Genomic DNA, 19,480 nt, shown 5'->3' on the forward strand with positions numbered 1-19,480 from the left:
CGCTGTAAAACGCTCATCTTCAATATAACTCTCATCCTCACTGTAAAAACTCTCATCCTCAATATAAAACTCTCATCCTCAATATAAAACTCTCATCCTCGCTGTAACTCTCATCCTCAATATAAAACTCTCATCCTCAATATAACTCTCATCCTCACTGTAAAACTCTCATCCTCAATATAAAACTCTCATCCTCAATATAAAACTCTCATCCTCAATATAAAACTCTCATCCTCGCTGTAAAGCTCTCATCCTCAATATAAAACTCTCATCCTCACTGTAAAGCTCTCATTCTCAATATAAAACTCTCATCCTCGCTGTAAAACTCTCATCCTCAATATAACTCTCATCCTCGCTGTAAAACGCTCATCTTCAATATAACTCTCATCCTCAATATAAAACTCTCATCCTCGCTGTAAAGCTGTCATTCTCAATATAAATCTCTCATCCTCAATATAAATCTCTCATCCTCAATATAACTCTCATCCTTGCTGTAAAACTCTCACCCTCAATATAAAATTCTCATCCTCACTGTAAAACTCTCATTCTCAATATAAAACTCTTATCCTCACTGTAAAGCTTTCATCCTCAATATAAAACTCTCATCCTCACTGTAAAGCTCTCATCCTCAATATAAAACTCTCATCCTCACTGTAAAGCTCTCATTCTCAATATAAAGCTCTCATCCTCAATATAACTCTCATCCTTGCTGTAAAACTCTCATTCTCAATATAAAACTCTCATCCTCGCTGTAAAACTCTCATCCTCAATATAAAACTCTCATCCTCACTGTAAAGCTCTCATCCTCACTGTAAAGCTCTCATTCTCAATATAAAACTCATCCTCGCTGTAAAACTCTCATTCTCAATATAAAACTCTTATCCTCACTGTAAAGCTCTCATCCTCAATATAAAACTCTCATCCTCACTGTAAAGCTCTCATCCTCAATATAAAACTCTCATCCTCACTGTAAAGCTCTCATTCTCAATATAAAGCTCTCATCCTTGCTGTAAAACTCTCATCTCAATATAAAACTCTCATCCTCGCTGTAAAACTCTCATCCTCAATATAAAACTCTCATCCTCACTGTAAAGCTTTCATCCTCACTGTAAAGCTCTCATTCTCAATATAAAAACTCATCCTCGCTGTAAAACTCTCATTCTCAATATAAAACTCTTATCCTCACTGTAAAGCTCTCATCCTCAATATAAAACTCTCATCCTCATTGTAAAGCTCTCATTCTCAATATAAAACTCATCCTCAATATAACTCTCATCCTCGCTGTAAAACTCTCATTCTCAATATAAAACTCTTATCCTCACTGTAAAGCTCTCATCCTCAATATAAAACTCTCATCCTCACTGTAAAGCTCTCATTCTCAATATAACTCTCATCCTCGCTGTAAAACTCTCATTCTCAATATAAAACTCTCATCCTCGCTGTAAAACTCTCATTCTCAATATAAAACTCTCATCCTCAATATAAAACTCTCATCCTCAGTGTAAGACTCACCCTCACTGTAAAGCTCTTATCCTTACTGTAAGTATCTGATCCTCATTGTAAAACTCTCATTCTCACTGTAAGACTCTTGCCCTCACTGTAAAACTCAACGCAAAACACTTCAGGGCACTAAAAACCTTAATAATAATCCTGTAATTTGCCAAAAATGACCAAACAGCAGTTGTCTGTTACAAAACGCCCAGGATGTCATAGCCTGAGGCTCCGTGAGTAAACTTTTTATGTCCACTGAGCTGACCTAAGGCCTGCCTAGGGTGTTTTCTATGTGTGTGTGTGTGTGCGTGCATGCACATGAGCATACGAGCACCACACACGATCTTCCTTTGAACAAACACACACCAGAAAAGATTTAATATAAACACTGATCACTTTATAGCTTCTGTCACATGCCATTTCTAGTGATCTCCTTCGTGAGTGACCACACACACACACACACACACACACACACACACTCACTGCTGCCACAATATTGACAAAGACATTCACATTATAAATGCATATTACAGTAAGAGCATCATGTCATCCTCTGCCGCTTGGTCACAACCAGATCAGGAGGCCAGTAAAGGTTAACACACTGGGCTCTGGAGTACGCAGCCAACTGACCTCAGAACAGAAGAGTGGCGTGAGCAATGGTGGAAGGAGCTATAAAATGCATGCAGGCCTATTTGGTACTGTAAAGCAGGTGGAGCTAATAAAGCAACACCTCAGAGTACATTACAGTTACTTTCTCATCACGATTCACGTCCCTGTCGCCTTCATGGAGAGGCTCCCAACTGCTGTAGCAGCAGCAGGAAACGTGCCAGTGAACCAAAAACTTCACTGCAATGAATTCAATGGTGGGTGTGTGTGTGTGTGTGTGTGATGTGTGTGACGTGTGTGTGAGAGAGAGAGACAGACAGAGTAAACAAGCGAGCGTGAGGACAGGAGTGTGAGTGTCAGACAAGCGGACTCAGAGAAAGAGCAGGAACCGAATCGCCACTCGCGAGGAATAAGGCTGAGGGACATTAGAAGCTGGACACAGTTGTCTTCTTCTGTCCATTCTCGTCCAGCTTGAGACAGAGGGGATAAACAAAAAAGTACTCCCTCTCTTTCTGTCCCTCCCTGTCCTCACCTCACCCTCTCCCTTCTCTTCCAGTCTCCCTTCAAGGTTAGGACTGTCCTGTCCTCTTATCTGCCCCCCCCCCCCCCCCCCCCCCCCCCCCCGCGCCGCTCTGTCCTAATCAGTCCTTATTTCCACCGCTGCGTGTAAGGCGATACGCCGCCTGCTAAAAACAGCACCGCGCCAAGGACGCACGACTCCCTGCTCCTCTGGGGAGCGGCCGAGACGCAGGCGACTGCTCCGGGCTGCTGGGTCCCGAGACATCACTGGCATGACACCCCCCCCCCCCCCCCCCCCTCTCTCCCCGGTGGTCCCGACGGGTGTTTTTATGAGGACCTGCCATGACCCACCCTTTTCCCTGTGTACCCCCCCCCCCCCAATAAAAAAACAGTTAGGCCTAGAAGAATGTTCCTTCCATGACAGTGACCATATCCAACAATGAAAACAGTAGATCCTCTGCAGATCTCTGCCATGACTTCAGACGATGGAGGAAACCATCGACGGGCTATTCACATTGCGTATGGTGGCACTGCACGCTGGGGCTTTACCCTCCCCAAATAGCTCTGGTAGCTGTGGATCTCCTGCTTGGCTCTGCTAAGCTGCTCCTCCAAGGAATGTAGTCTGCTGTAGAGCCTGGTCTCCCAGACTGGCCTTCAGGGATCCTACAGAGGGTACACACACACACACACACACACACACACACACACAACATAAACCTATCAGTGCCACTCTTCTCTATCCTGCAGGAAGAGGTTTTACACACTGAGGACTGATTCTTCTCTTCAGCATTAGCTCCTCCTCTTCCTCCCTCAGCCTGTTATGATTTACAGGTGACAGCACAGGGGGGAGACGGTCTGAAATGAAAGAGATAGAGGAGAGAGAGAGAGAGAGAGAGAGAGAGAGAGAGATGAGAGAGAGAGAGAGAGACAGAGAGAGAGATGGAAAGAGAGACAGAGTGAGGTGGAGAGAAAGAGGCAGAGAGATGGAGAGACAGAGAGAGACAGACAGACAAAGGTTGACAGAGAGGGGCAGAGAGAGAGAGAGAGAGGTGGAGAGAGAGGCAGAGAGATGGAGAGAGAGAGAGAGAGAGAGAGAGAGAGAGAGAGAGAGAGAGAGAGAGAGAGAGAGGGCCTAATCTTCTTCTAGGCCTAATCAGTTCTGGGAGATGTGGAATAACTTGAGCAAAACAAAACCACAAAAAGTACCCACACAGAACTGTGAAATCTGGAAAGACCATTTTGAAAATCTGTATAATAAAGAAATTTCAAAGAAGGAACTAAATTCCAATTACAATCTGATCACACAAAAATTACAGTCACTTGAATGTGCAATCAAAGACAATCAAAACCCTCTCGATTATCCAATAACACAGGAAGAATTGGCTAAAAAACTCAAATCATTAAAATCTAAAAAAAGCCTGTGGCCCCGACAGCATCAGGAACGAAATGCTAAAAAAAAACAGCACTCCTGAGCTGCAGAGGGCAGTGCTCAAATTATTCAACCTCATCCTGAGTTCAGGATGTTTTCCTGACATCTGGAGTCAAGGACTCATCACCCCAATCCATAAGAGTGGAGATAAATCAGACCCTAACAATTTCAGAGGCATCTGTGTGAGCAGTAATCTGGGGAAAGTGTTTAATAACATTTTAAATAACAGAATTCTGTCTTTCCTTACCGAACACAATGTCCTGAGCAAAAATCCGATTGGCTTTCTTCCAAATCACAGAACTACTGACCACATCTACACCCTGCACACCCTAATCAACCAACATGTACGTCAGACCAAAAATGGAAAAATCTTTGCCTTTTTCGTAGATTTTAAGAAGGCATTCGATTCTATTTGGCACGAAGGACTCTATTACAAACTTCTAGAGAGCGGTGTAGGGGGTAAAGTCTATGACATGATCAAATCAATGTATTTGGGAAACAAATGTGGAGTAAGAATTGGAGACAAACACACAGAATTCTTCACTCAGAAAAGAGGAGTGAGGCAGGGCTGCAGTCTGAGTCCAACACTCTTTAATATCTACATTGACGAGTTAGCGGTGCAGCTGGAACAGTCTGCAGCTCCTGGTCTCGCTCGGCAGGACGGGAAGGTGAAGTTCCTGCTCTACGCAGACGACCTGGTGCTGCTGTCCCCAAGCGCACAGGGGCTACAACAGCACCTGGACCTGCTGGAGCAGTACTGCCAGAACTGGGCCCTGGCAGTAAACATGAAGACCAGAGTTATGGTCTTCCAAAAGAAGCCCAGATGTCAGGAACACAGATACCAGTTCAGTCTGGGCAGCACCGCCCTGGAGCACACGATGCAGTACACTTACCTCGGCCTTGTTATTACTGCATTCGGGAGTTTCAGTACGGCAGTGAATGCACTAAAAGATAAAGCTCATCGAGCAATGTACGCCATCAGGAGAAAATTCTACAATATCGACATTCCCGTTCCAATCTGGTGTAAAATATTCGATAGTGTGATTCAGCCCATTGCGCTGTATGGGAGTGAGGTATGGGGTCCACTCAGTCAGCAAAGCTACACTAGATGGGACAAGCATCCAGCTGAAGCCCTGCATGCAGAATTCTGCAGAATGATTCTAAAAGTCCAAAGAAAAACCAACCAATGCATGCAGGGCAGAATTAGGCCGATTCTCATTGCTCATCAATATCCAAAAACGAGCTCTAAATTTCTGGATGCACCTGAAAACGAGTCCCAGTGATAGGCTACATTTTAAGACGTTACAGACCCAAGAACTGAACCCCGAGAAGAGCCCCCTCAGTCAGCTGGTTCTGAGGCTTATTAACCCTCTAACACAGGGGTGCCCACAGTTTTCAGCTTGCGAGCTACTTATAAGATGACCAAGTCAGAAAGATCTACCGGGGGTGGCGGCGAACGTAATTTGTTGAGTGGATTGCAGATTGGCTACCGTGAATGTCAATCAAAATACAACCGTCAGTGCAGATGTGCGATTCATCTACTACTATTTTATGTGACGCGATCTACGCACATTCCTTCGCGATCGACCGACACTTCCTTCGCGATCGACCGGTCCTAACCCTAACCCTAGATCGACGTAATGAGCACCCCTGCTCTAACAGATTAACCACATCATCAAACGCAGTCAAAGGGATTATCTGGAACATTGGGAAAAGAAATTCGGACTCAAAACAAACTTGAATGCTATCGGGCCCTAAAAATAGAGTATGAATTGGAACATGGACGTAATTTTGATTTCAAAAGTGGGGGGGGACATGGATTCGTAGCTATTTAAATATTTGGTTTTAACCGTAAAATCTGGGGGGGACCAAAGCCGGCTTTTGAAAAAGGGGGGGGGGGACATGTCCCCCCCGTCCCCCCCCCCAAAATTACGTCCGTGAATTGGAAGAGTATCTCCTGACTGTCAGAGATACAAAGCAGAGACAGATCCTGACCAAGTACAGACTCAGTGACCACAGCCTGGCCGTAGAGAGAGGCAGGTATAAACAGTCCTGACTGCCCAGAGAGCAGAGGCTGTGTGGTCACTGTACGACAGGTGAGGTCCAGACAGAGATGCACTTTCTCCTACAATGTGATAAATTCACGAGAACACGAGAAATTTACACACACAAATTCATAAAGATAATCCCAAACTTCCAAACATTAACACAAACTGAACAATTAAAAATCATTCTAGGAGGGGGACACAGCGCCCCCCTCACTGCTAAATATGTAAGTACATGTCACAGCCTGAGAGACAGTGGGAAACGACCCCCCCACTTCAGCTTCAGAATGAGAATGTAAATAATTGAAATGATAACTTTCCCTAAATGTTATCATATTTTATCTTATTTTATTATTGTTATTTGTTCTTTGTCAATGTTATTGTCATTGTTAACATTGCTGTAATGCTTTGGCAACACTGTACCCTATACAGTCATGCTAATAAAGCTATATTGAATTGAATTGAGTGAGGTGGAGAGAGAGGCAGAGAGAAGGAGAGACAGCGAGAGACAGACAGACAAAGGTTGACAGAGAGGGGCAGAGAGAGAGGTAGAGAGAGAGGCAGAGAGATGAAGAGAGAGAGACAGAGTGAGGTGGAGAGAAGCAGAAAGATGGAGAGAGAGAGAGAGAGAGACAGAGAGGTGGACAGAGAGAGAGAGAGATGGAGACAGAGAGAGAGAGAGGGGAAGAGAGGTGGACAGAGAGGGAAAGAGAGAGAGAGAGAGATGGACACAGAGAGAGAGAGGGGAAGAGAGGTGAACAGAGAGGGACAGAGAGAGAGAGATGGAGGGAGGTGAAGAGAGGCAAAGAAAGAGAGGTGGAAAGAGACAGAATGAGGTAGGTATAAGTGGAGAGAGGGGGTGTTGGGAGAGGGGTGGAGAAGAGTGACTGAGGAGATGGAGAGGCGGAGAGTGCAGCTGACTGATTAGTAAGTGCTGCTCATGAATGGCCCCTGAATAAGAGAGAGTGTAATGTCTGCCGCGGGCCTCCACAGAACCATGTTTACTGCACTTAGTACATGTGCTGCTTAAATTCTTCTTAAGCTTGTAATCAGTAATTATAGTCTAAATGATGGTCCCACTTCTTCTCAGCCTGTTTTGACACACTCGCGCTAAACACCTTCCGTCACAAACAGCCCTCTAATGAATGCTTGTGAGCCTATTTATTCTCAAGTGGGGCACAAGACATTAACTAACTCAGTTAATTCACACTCACACAACGGGCCTTAATGCGCCAAAATACTTCCACTGCCCCCCCCACCCCCTCCAGTTTTGAAATATTTTCATTCGTTTCACAACACCGAAAACATCTGGCGAGTGGTTGTTTTCGGTGTGTTTAAAGCTACGTATTACGTATCAATATGTAAATTATCACAGGAATATTAATACTGCAAGGTGCATGCATGTGCAAAAAAGGAATGAAGATGATGTTGCTATTGGTGAAAAAAAGTAGAGCTGGCGGTTGGTGCGGAGGGATTGGAGGGGAGGGGCTGGGGGTTGGAGGGGAGGGGCTGGGGGTTGGAGGGGAGGGGCTGGGGGTTGGAGGGGAGGGGCTGGGGGTTGGAGGGGAGGGGCTGGGGGTTGGTGAAGAAGTAGAGAGTTGATCAAATTTTTTTCATACAGAGAAAATTAGCTCCACAGATCAATGTTTGCGATGAAGTCTGTGTTTGTATTTTTGTGGAAACGGAAAAGGCAGATGGCGAGCAGAGACAGGAGGCATCGCGGCGATGTGGGGTGTGAGCGGAGTGCAGAATCATAAATGAAAACATAAACGTTCGCTCACAGTCTCCTTCTCCTTTTCTGTCTCTGTTTTCTCTGCCCCTCTTCTGGCTGGCTGCCTGCCGCCCTGCCCGTGTGGGTGCTCTGATGCCCCCACTCATCCATCTCCTCTCACACCTGCTCCGTCACTGTGCTCCCCAGTGGCCACCGTGTGGTGGAAGGCCTCCATCGTGAGGAGCATGCTACTCCACATCCATCATCCTCCACCCTCTGCATTTACAACCCCAGAGCCACACACAGAGAAACCACCCACCCACACACACACACACACACACACACACACACACACACACACACACACACACACACACACACACATACACACATACACACACACACACACACTCTCTCCTGCCAGTGCGTACCCCTCCCTGCCCCCCCCCCAGCTCATATCTTCTCGTGCTACTGTATCATGGGCCAGAGGTTCTCAGCTCCAGTGACCCTGAAGAAGCCCATGGGGGGCGTGAGGGGAAGCTGCAGGCCCTGGGGAGGTGCTGTGGCCCCACACTTCAACTGAAATCCCCTGTTTTAAATCAACCACAGTGATCCAACCCACACTTCCTCACTGCAGCTATCAGCCATGATTCAACCGGGGGGAATGTGTGTGTGTGTGTGTGTGTGTGTGTGTGTGTGTGTGTGTGTGTGTGTCTGTGTGTGTGTGTGTCTATGTGTGTGTGTGTGTGTGTGTGTGTGTGTGTGTCCATGTGTATGTGTGTCTGTGTCCGTGTGTGTGTGTGTCCGTGTGTGTGCATCCATGTGTATGTGTGTGTCCGTGTGTGTGTCCATGTGTATGTGTGTGTGTGTGCGTGCGTCCATGTGTACGTGTGTGTGTGTGTCCATGTGTATGTGTGTGTGCGTGTGTGTGTGTATCCATGTGTATGTGCGTGTGTGTGTCCATGTGTATGTGTATGTGTGTGTGTGTGTGTGAGTGCGTCCATGTGTATGTGTGTGTGTTGCTGTCCCCTTCTGACTCGTCTATCACTCTCTTCACCACAACACCTGGTATTCCATCAACTTCCTGCTGGAGCCACCTCAACAATGCCATCTATTACACCGAAAGCAAGAAGAGAGGGAGGGAGAGAGAGAGAGAGAGAGAGAGATTCACTGAAAGAATAAAATAGAATAAAAGTGTATTTACTCAAAACATAGTGATCTTTTAGCAGCCTTTTACCTGTAACTATTTTAAACCAGAGAGATAGATAGAGAAAGAGAGAGAGAGATTGAGTGAGTGAGCAAGGGAAAGAATAAAGGAGTTTTTACTCAACCCCCGTGGTCGTCTTTGCAGACCTGTAGTTTTAATTTTAAATATTTTAAAGCAGTGAGACAGAGAGAGAGAGAGAGAGAGAGAGAGAGAGAGAGAGAGAGAGAGAGAGATGATCGTGTAAGGGTCACCTCCAGTGTTGCTCATTAACCTCTATCTCCTGCCTGCTGGGCACTGCGACTGCTGGGCAGTGAGAGTTTTAGCAGGCGCCCCTCTAAGAAATGATTACTCATGATGGTTCTGCTCATTCTGAAAGGCTACGCACACACCAACCACTTCACCCTTCCTTACAGTTGTCAGCTTCTATCTATCCCATTAAGCATAAGGAAACTATGTTGGTGTCCCTACATGCGTGTATGGAAATGAGTAATTCTGTGTGTGTGTGTGTGTGTGTGTGTGTGTTCATGTGTGTGTATGTGAGGCAGAGCATCCAGTCTTGTGACACTGTGTGTAAGTCTAGCCCTGTGTGTTTGCGAATTTGCTTGTTTGCATGTGTATGTGTGTGTGCGCACATTCGTGCGTGCGTGTGTGTGCGTGAGAGAGAGAGAAACAGTAAACCCTCTTTCTCTCTCTCTCTCTCTCTCTGTCAGCCTTCTTCCACACTGTGCTTGACAGGTGTAGAAAGGGGAGGGCTTAAGGATGATTGACAGCCAGCTAACAGCCTGCCACGCACCATTACACCTGCCTAACACTCTGATAAGGGTGATGTACGCAACGTCTCCTCACCGTAAATAAGCGTGTTGTGCACGCGTGAGTGTGTGTGTGTGTGTGTGTGTGTGTGTGTTCCGTCGAAATCGTGGAGGTTGGCTAGAGGACAGAGATGTCTGCTCTTTTCAAGATGGTCCGTCAATGAAATCATCCAATCAGCAGTGGTCATGCGGTTACCAATCAGAGGAGAACAGGGCAGCGTCGGCCTGACAACGTGTACGTAGCAACGAATGGGCTACAGTGAATTGCCTTCCTATGCTCAATTAAGACGAGCTTCCCCACTTGAGCGGACGGAGTGTGTAGGTGTGAGGTAGGGTGTGAGGTAGGTGTTTCTACCACGCGCATGTTGTCATGAGCTTAATGTGCTGACTGTGTACACTAGTATGCAGCTCACATAGCAGCTGGAACAAAACAAGATGAATATTTATCCTGAGAAAATGAAGGCTTGGCTCATAAATTCTCATAAGTCATGCATCTCCTTCTGTTGATGGGCTTGGCATATGTGTGTGTGCGTGTGTGTATGTGTGTGTGTGTGGAGGGGGGGGTGTTGGTGTTTGTATATGTCTGTGTGGTGCATGTATGCAAGCATATGGGTATTTATATGTATATGTATACATAAAAAAATGCTGTGGAATTTCTGCAGAAAAGAAGATTTCTAGCAGGAGAGCTTCATGGTTCAGCAGAATGTGCTTAACCATAAAAACTAGCATTGCAAAAATCTAAAGCAAAAATGCTTTATAAAAAAAAAAAAAAAAAACTAAAGTGTGTGTGTGTGAGCATATAACAGACCAGCATGATAAGGTGCCTAGTTGTGATTTGGTGCATGTGCATGGTAACAAATCTAAAAACATGCTACACACACACACACACACACACACACACACACACACACACACACACACACACACACACACACTTCTCCCCAACTCAGAGAGCAATGCACTATTCTGCAGTTTCTCTAGACAAAGCAACTTTCAGTTTAACGTTGAATAGACATGATTAAACAAATTGATCATAATAACAACAATAATAACGATTATGTTAATGATAATAATAATATTTACAATTAATTATTTATTATTATCCTTTTAGTAAAACATTTTTTGTAGTAAGTATTTGTGTGTAATAAAGACTACTGCAGTAGTAAAAGTATTTAGTAGTACATGTGGTGTGCAATATACACATATTTCTATATTTCCACATTTACACACAGAAGCTACTTTATACTAAAACCAAGCCCACATTGTAGACCTGACACCTCTCCTCATGCCCCTCCCCTGAAACTAACCCTGTCCCGCCCTATTCCCTATGCCCCGCCCCCACCCCACCTGAGTGCCTGAGCCATACGCCGCAGGTCTTCGTTCTGCTGTTTGAGGCGCTCCAGCTTGGTGAGGATCTTGGCCAGCTCCCGACTGGAGTGGGGGGCGTGTTCGCTGTCCCTGACCAGGTGACCTCCGATGTAGAAGAGCAGGGTCCCCCACGCCAGCAGCACCAGCGCTATCCAGCGCCACGACCCCGCCCATGGACGCATGCTCTCCGCCCGCTCCTGATCCGCCCCCGGTCAGCACAGCGGCAAGTGTCTGGCCATCTCAGGCTGGGAGGGGTGGAGGGGTTGGGGGTGGAGGAGGAGGAGGAGGGGCCTGGGAGAGGCTGGGTCTTGTGGTTCTGGTGGTTCGGGAAAGTCTAAGTGGTGGTGCGAGACGACTGGTGAGGTTCAGGCATGGTCAGGCTTCGATAGTTCTGTGCAAAAAAGAGAAAGAGAGGAACAGTGAAACTCTATGTGCTGAAATAACACAAACAAATACACACGTGCTGCAAAACGCGTTGTTCCATCTATTCATTTTATTCCTTTTTCTCTCTCTTTCCCTCCCTCCATCCCTTCCGCTCTAATTCCCTGTCTCCTCCCTTCTGTCTCCCTCGTCCTCTCCGTTACCCCTCAGAAACTCCTTCTTCAGCACTCCGCCAGTCAGAACATGACATCGTAATTTGGTACCGAATGTGACGGGAGTCTCTGTAGGACAAGCCGTGTGTCCATCCAGTGAGTGGGTCTACCTAGTGCAGTTACACTGCTGCTTCAGCACTCACAGATGGAGCTAGATAGACACACACACACACACACACACACACGCACGCACACGCACGCACACGCACGCACGCACACACACACACACACACACACACTCATGTGCACACTCACACCCACGGTGGGCAGTTTTGAGCCAGTGCGGCTTCACGTCGCTGCCAAAGTGAAGCAATGAGCTCACCAGAGCGGTTCGAGAAAGATTCCTGTATCATCACAATCGAAGGGAAGGACAGCAAAAAAAGAGAGAGAGAGAGAGAGAGAGAGAGAGAGAGAGAAGGAAAGAGAAAGTGTTAAAGATGGAAAAAGGGAGAGAGAGTGTGAGAAAGACATACCCTCCTCATTCGCAACAGTTGATCAGGATGAGAGAGTGGAGGGTGGTGTGCGTGGTGGGTGGTGTGAGTGGTGGGTGGTGTGCGTGGTGGGTGGTGTGAGTGGTGGGTGGTGTGAGTGGTGTGCGTGGTGGGTGGTGTGAGTGGTGGGTGGTGTGAGTGGTGTGCGTGGTGGGTGGTGTGAGTGGTGGGTGGTGTGAGTGGTGTGCGTGGTGGGTGGTGTGAGTGGTGGGTGGTGTGAGTGGAGGGTGGTGTGAGTGGTGGGTGGTGTGCGTGGTGGGTGGTGTGAGTGGAGGGTGGTGTGCATGGAGGGTGGTGTGAGTGGAGGGTGGTGTACATGGAGGGTGGTGTGAGTGGTGGGTGGTGTGAGTGGTGGGTGGTGTACATGGAGAGTGGTGTGAGTGGTGGGTGGTGTGCGTGGTGGGTGGTGTGAGTGGTGGGTGGTGTACAGAGAGGGTGGTGTGAGTGGTGGGTGGTGTGCGTGGTGGATGGTGTGCGTGGTGGGTGGTGTGCGTGGTGGTTGGTGTGCGTGGAGGGTGGTGTGTGTGTGGTGGGTGGTGTGCGTGGTGGGTGGTGTGCGTGGTGTACATGGAGGGTGGTGTGAGTGGTGGGTGGTGTGCGTGGTGGTTGGTGTGCGTGGAGGGTGGTGTGAGTGGTGGGTGGTGTGCATGGTGTGTGTGGTGTGAGTGGTGGGTGGTGTGCGTGGTGGGTGGTGTGAGTGGTGGGTGGTGTACATGGAGGGTGGTGTGAGTGGTGGGTGGTGTGCGTGGTGGGTGGTGTGCGTGGTGGGTGGTGTGCGTTGTGGGTGGTGTGCGTGGTGGGTGGTGTGCGTGGTGTGCATGGAGGGTGGTGTACGTGGTGGGTGGTGTGAGTGGTGGGTGGTGTGAGTGGAGGGTGGTGTGAGTGGTGGGTGGTGTGCGTGGTGGGTGGTGTAAGTGGTGGGTGGTGTACATGGAGGGTGGTGTGAGTGGTGGGTGGTGTGCGTGGTGGGTGGTGTGCGTGGTGGGTGGTGTGCGTGGTGGGTGGTGTGAGTGGAGGGTGGTGTGCGTGGTGTGCATGGAGGGTGGTGTGAGTGGAGGGTGGTGTGAGTGGTGGGTGGTGTGCGTGGTGGGTGGTGTGCGTGGTGGGTGGTGTGCGTGGTGGGTGGTGTGCGTGGTGTGTGTGGTGTGAGTGGTGGGTGGTGTGAGTGGTGGGTGGTGTGCGTGGTGTGCGTGGTGGGTGGTGTGAGTGGTGGGTGGTGTACGTGGTGCGTGGAGGGTGGTGTGCGTGGAGGGTGGTGTGCGTGGTGGGTGGTGTGAGTGGTGGGTGGTGTGAGTGGTGGGTGGTGTGAGTGGTGGGTGGTGTGCGTGGTGGGTGGTGTGAGTGGTGGGTGGTGTGAGTGGTGGGTGGTGTGCGTGGTGGGTGGTGTGAGTGGTGGGTGGTGTGCGTGGTGGGTGGTGTGGGAGGAGGGTGGTGTTAGTGGTGGGTGGTGTACATGGAGGGTGGTGTGAGTGGTGGGTGGTGTGCGTGGTGGGTGGTGTGGGAGGAGGGTGGTGTTAGTGGTGGGTGGTGTGAGTGGTGGGTGGTGTGCGTTGTGGGTGGTGTGCGTGGTGGGTGGTGTGCGTGGTGGGTGGTGTGCGTGGTGGGTGGTGTGAGTGGTGGGTGGTGTGAGTGGAGGGTGGTGTGAGTGGAGGGTGGTGTGCGTGGTGGGTGGTGTGAGTGGTGGGTGGTGTGCGTGGTGGGTGGTGTGCGTGGTGTGTGTGGTGTGAGTGGTGGGTGGTGTGCGTGGTGGGTGGTGTGAGTGGTGGGTGGTGTACGTGGTGCGTGGAGGGTGGTGTGCGTGGAGGGTGGTGTGCGTGGTGGGTGGTGTGAGTGGTGGGTGGTGTGAGTGGTGGGTGGTGTGAGTGGTGGGTGGTGTGCGTGGTGGGTGGTGTGGGAGGAGGGTGGTGTTAGTGGTGGGTGGTGTACATGGAGGGTGGTGTGAGTGGTGGGTGGTGTGCGTGGTGGGTGGTGTGGGAGGAGGGTGGTGTTAGTGGTGGGTGGTGTGAGTGGTGGGTGGTGTGCGTTGTGGGTGGTGTGCGTGGTGGGTGGTGTGCGTGGTGGGTGGTGTGCGTGGTGGGTGGTGTGTGTGGTGGGTGGTGTGAGTGGTGGGTGGTGTGAGTGGAGGGTGGTGTGAGTGGAGGGTGGTGTGCGTGGTGGGTGGTGTGCGTGGTGGGTGGTGTGCGTGGTGTGCGGTGTGAGTGGTGTGCGGTGTGAGTGGTGTGCGGTGTGAGTGGTGGGTGGTGGGTGGTGTGAGTGGTGGGTGGTGTGCGTGGTGGGTGGTGTGCGTGGTGGGTGGTGTGCGTGGTGGGTGGTGTGAGTGGAGGGTGGTGTGAGTGGTGTGCGTGGTGGGTGGTGTGGGTGGTGGGTGGTGTGAGTGGTGGGTGGTGTGAGTGGTGGGTGGTGTGAGTGGTGGGTGGTGTGCATGGAGGGTGGTGTGAGTGGTGGGTGGTGTGAGTGGTGGGTGGTGTGAGTGGTGTGCGGTGTGCGTGGTGGGTGGTGTGCGTGGTGGGTGGTGTGCGTGGTGTGCGGTGTGAGTGGTGTGCGGTGTGAGTGGTGGGTGGTGTGCATGGAGGGTGGTGTGAGTGGTGTGCGGTGTGAGTGGTGTGAGTGGTGGGTGGTGTGAGTGGTGGGTGGTGTGCATGGAGGGTGGTGTGCATGGTGGGTGGTGTGAGTGGTGGGTGGTGTGAGTGGTGGGTGGTGTACGTGGTGTGCGGTGTGAGTGGTGGGTGGTGTGCGTGGTGGGTGGTGTGAGTGGTGTGCGTGGAGGGTGGTGTGAGTGGTGTGCGTGGAGGGTGGTGTGCGTGGTGTGCGTGGTGGGTGGTGTGAGTGGTGGGTGGTGTGAGTGGTGGGTGGTGTGCGTGGAGGGTGGTGTGAGTGGTGGGTGGTGTGAGTGGTGGGTGGTGTACATGGAGAGTGGTGTGAGTGGTGGGTGGTGTGCGTGGTGGGTGGTGTGAGTGGTGGGTGGTGTACATAGAGGGTGGTGTGAGTGGTGGGTGGTGTGCGTGGTGGGTGGTGTGCGTGGTGGGTGGTGTACATGGAGGGTGGTGTGAGTGGTGGGTGGTGTGCGTGGTGGGTGGTGTGAGTGGTGGGTGGTGTGCGTGGTGGGTGGTGTGAGTGGTGTGCGTGGTGAGTGGTGTGCGTGGAGGGTGGTGTGCGTGGTGTGCGTGGTGGGTGGTGTGCGTGGAGGGTGGTGTGAGTGGTGGGTGGTGTGCGTGGAGGGTGGTGTGAGTGGTGGGTGGTGTGAGTGGTGGGTGGTGTGCGTGGAGGGTGGTGTGCGTGGTGGGTGGTGTGCGTGGTGGGTGGTGTGCGTGGTGGGTGGTGTGCGTGGTGGATGGTGTGCGTGGTGGGTGGTGTGAGTGGAGGGTGGTGTGAGTGGTGGGTGGTGTGTGTGTGGTGGGTGGTGTGCGTGGTGGGTGGTGTACGTGGAGGGTGGTGTGCGTGGTGGGTGGTGTACGTGGAGGGTGGTGTACGTGGAGGGTGGTGTGCGTGGAGGGTGGTGTGCGTGGTGGGTGGTGTGCGTGGTGGGTGGTGTGCGTGGAGGGTGGTGTGCGTGGTGGGTGGTGTGCGTGGTGGGTGGTGTACGTGGAGGGTGGTGTACGTGGAGGGTGGTGTGCGTGGAGGGTGGTGTGCGTGGTGGGTGGTGTGCGTGGTGGGTGGTGTACGTGGAGGGTGGTGTACGTGGAGGGTGGTGTGCGTGGAGGGTGGTGTGCGTGGTGGGTGGTGTGCGTGGAGGGTGGTGTACGTGGTGGGTGGTGTGAGTGGAGGGTGGTGTGAGTGGTGGGTGGTGTGAGTGGTGGGTGGTGTGCGTGGTGGGTGGTGTGAGTGGAGGGTGGTGTACGTGGAGGGTGGTGTGCGTGAGGCTGATGAAGGAGAGACTCTCCTTACAGGTGCACCGAGAGAATGCAGGAAAGGAAGGACTCGGACATGGTGTTCTCTCCCTCGTACAGTGTGAAATCCTGCTGGGCTCTTAGAGCCCAGTGTGCCCCACCTGCTGTGGGAGATTAGACACTACTCTATGGTGACAGGTCAAAGGGCAGCCGGAACCCAATCAACCTCCTACTTTAGTTAGTTCATGCTCTCGTCCGTATTTCTGCAGGTTCATTAGTTGTCAAGACAAAATTACGTCACCAACGTCAAGTGACAGAGAGAAAATAATATTAAACAATGGAATATTGTAATGTTTTTATCAGCAATTCAAAAGCAAATAAATAATGTGATGATTTTACATCCACCTTGTGTACAAAAACACATTTAGTGAAGTAACTACTGGTGTGGGTGTGTGCTTTTTACAGTTAGTAAAAGTGTGTGCATGCATGCGTGCGTGCGTGCGTGTATGGGCGGGTGTAAGTGTGTGTGTGTGTGTGTGTGTGTGTGTGTGTGTGTGTGTGTGTGTGTGTGTACGCCTGTGTTTTCAAATACGCATCTGCTCGTGTACTGTAGCTGTCGAGACTCCAAAGCTTCAGTGTGTCTGTGCCAGCGGTGCGCTGTGTGTGTCTACAGCAGGACTCAGACATGGCGGGCAGGCGTGTGGCGTTACGGACGGCAGACTGACGCCCATGCACATCCTGCCCACACACCTGTCACGCCGAGTCCACTCACTGTAGCTTCAGAGGTCACTCTTTCTGACACAGAGCGAGAAAAGCACACTCAGGCAGGGACGGGCCCCCCGCTCCGTCTGCACACGTCGCAAACAGACGCTTCACCTCAATCAGCAGTTACTCTCTCAGCTCTTCTCTCTTGCCCTCCTCACCACTCTTTTCTCTCTCTATTATTTTCAGGATCTCTTGCTCTTCGACGTCTGCCACATCCTCTCTCCCTCTTTCTCACTGTCTTTCCATTTATCCCTGAACTGCAGGTATGCAGATTTTACTGGGGCCGTGGTGGGACACTGAAGGATTTCTGAAAGCACAGTTCTCTTTCACTAACAGTAAATACAGTACTTTGCTGACAGTAAGACAAGCAATAAAACACTGTTGTCAGCTTTATTTGATTACAATTCATAACTAAATTTAAAAACCCAAAGACATTCTCTTTTGTCTCTCTTTCTCTCCAGCTCCCTCTCCCTCAGCCTATCTCTCTCTCTCTGTCTCTCAGTTATCCCTCTGTCTGTCTCTCCATCTCTCTCTGTCTCTCTATCATTCTCATTCCACTTCACACTGAGGATCTCATTATGGTCGACACCAGGTCTGGGTGTCTTTTACCTCAATCTCACCCCTGCCTGCTCCCAATGCTTTTAGTGGCCGAGGCCTTCAGAGGGCACAGCTTTTCGGGCCCATTTACTGTAGTCAGGCACGTATGTAGCCGCGCGCTCCTGCTCCGAACGCAAGCGCCCCTCATTTTTGCATCCGATAAACGAGTCGACCGCAGGAAACTTTTGTACGTTCACCCGATGTACTCGAAGACTCCCAGTGTCATACGTGATGGATTTTTCCGTTTCGGAAAACGTCCGCTGAAGAACCGAACAGTCTGGGTTTACCCAGGAGACTGTGCTGTACATCACATAATCACGCTCTTAAGTGAGGCTGGCTTTGCTGATGTCGCCAACGAGGAAGCAGTCTGCCCAAAGATGAGGGGGAAAGTTTAACCGCGGGGGTCACTGCCCAGACGAGCTCGTTCTGACATGTGCTGGTCCCCATGCCTCCGCACGTGGAACATGGTCAGGGCATAAATAACTCAGACGTGCGGAATGGGAGCGGGCAGGAAAAGGGGAAGATGGTGGCCCAGGCGCGAGAGCCCTCCCAGGACACCGGCGTCTTCCGAGGAAGGGACATGATGGTTTAGCCTCGCAGACAATCCCAGGGGGGCACCTCGAGTGTCGAGTTTAATTTTGGGTCAACTCGCCAACATTTAGACATTTAGACAGAGGAAGACGGACTTTGTGTCTCACCGCTCACTGGTCACCACCTTAGACTCACATTTCCTCCAACTGCATTTGACTGGTGAACAAATACAAACCGAAGCCCATGTGCATCCATACCCCATTCCCCACGCCCATTCCTCAACCCCATTCGTTACTGCTCATTTCCTCACCAGTGCTGATTGGATAATATTTGGATGGTGGATCATTCTTAACACAGCAGTGACACTGACGTGGTTCAGGCATGGTTGTAGGTGTAGAGCAGGTCTAAGCTTATGAAGCATAGCAGTGTTGTAGGAGTTCTGACAGCTGTTGATGTCGCTGCTGGTTTGAGAGTGGACTGCCTTCCAAAAATATCCACAGCTGTGGTCAGACGCTGACCGCCAACGAAGATTTGGTGGATGGTCACTGCAAAGAATGCATGGAAACAGATGGGCTGCAGTCTCTAACCAATGACATAAAAGCAGCTTCAAATAAATAAATGTAACAAAGTGGAATTGTGCAACAGTACCTTAATAAACACAAAGGATAAATAACTGCAATACATCTCTCAGCCAGCTGGGGGCAGACGTCTTGTGGAAACGCGGGGTAAGGACTAAACACACACTGGCAGAGACAGAGGCATATGGGTATCCAAAACCACCCACGCAGCGTCGACCTGAAAAGCTGGCAAAACGGAAGGCATTTGGCAAACAGGTTCAGTGCTTAAACTCCCGAAGTCTGCTTACGTTGAGATTCTGCCCGTTTAAGTGATTCATGAAAACACAAAGCAATCACAAAAGCCCTGTCAGCTGACTCACAAAACTTCATCCTGCTATTACAGCTTAACTAATACTGATCACGCAGAAGCAACTCTGAACTCGTGACTTCGATTAACACACTGAACCAAAGAGGCAAATTACTGACAACACCAAGATGTACCACCCAGCCTGAGCTGCAGTAGAGGCTTATGTGGAAGGACTGATGCTCCGTGATTTTGCTGAAGACGGGGATATTTCAAACCACTTGTCCAGGCCAAGACCTATGCTCCCCCCCCTACCAAACTCTGACCTAGACGCAACCCAAGACACATCCGTTTTGTCCTGCTCCTGGAACACAGATCTGGAGGGACAGAACTGGGCACATTCCTATGAGCAGCCGCTGCCAGTGGTGTGGATGCTCTCGCCATCCTCTTCCTCCTCTGGCCCACTCTTCTATTACCATCCTCATCCTCCTTCTACTCACCCATGCGAAAGGTGAGAGCTATTCAGAGCGACTTGCCTACGGCAACGACCGTGGTCGCTGTTACATTAGTAACAGCTAAAGTCATTCGACAGTAAACACCCTGTGTGAGAACTCTACTCAGGTGCTGAAT

The 19,480-nt window shown here is 50.3% G+C and overlaps 1 protein-coding gene across 1 annotated transcript in view; it reads right to left on the reverse strand.

The window, feature by feature from the left end:
* The window catches only part of fut8b (fucosyltransferase 8b (alpha (1,6) fucosyltransferase)), an 84,022-nt gene that overhangs the window by 21,898 nt on the left and 42,644 nt on the right, over window positions 1-19,480 (reverse strand). The window contains 3 exon segments of the mRNA XM_077017692.1: window positions 3,153-3,242; window positions 3,245-3,279; window positions 11,165-11,576. Of these exon segments, the coding sequence (XP_076873807.1) occupies window positions 3,153-3,242; window positions 3,245-3,279; window positions 11,165-11,367 (328 nt within the window). The 5' untranslated portion in view covers window positions 11,368-11,576.

The sequence above is a fragment of the Brachyhypopomus gauderio genome, chromosome 9 (assembly GCF_052324685.1).
Source record: "Brachyhypopomus gauderio isolate BG-103 chromosome 9, BGAUD_0.2, whole genome shotgun sequence".
In the NCBI taxonomy this organism is placed as follows: Eukaryota; Metazoa; Chordata; class Actinopteri; order Gymnotiformes; family Hypopomidae; genus Brachyhypopomus; species Brachyhypopomus gauderio.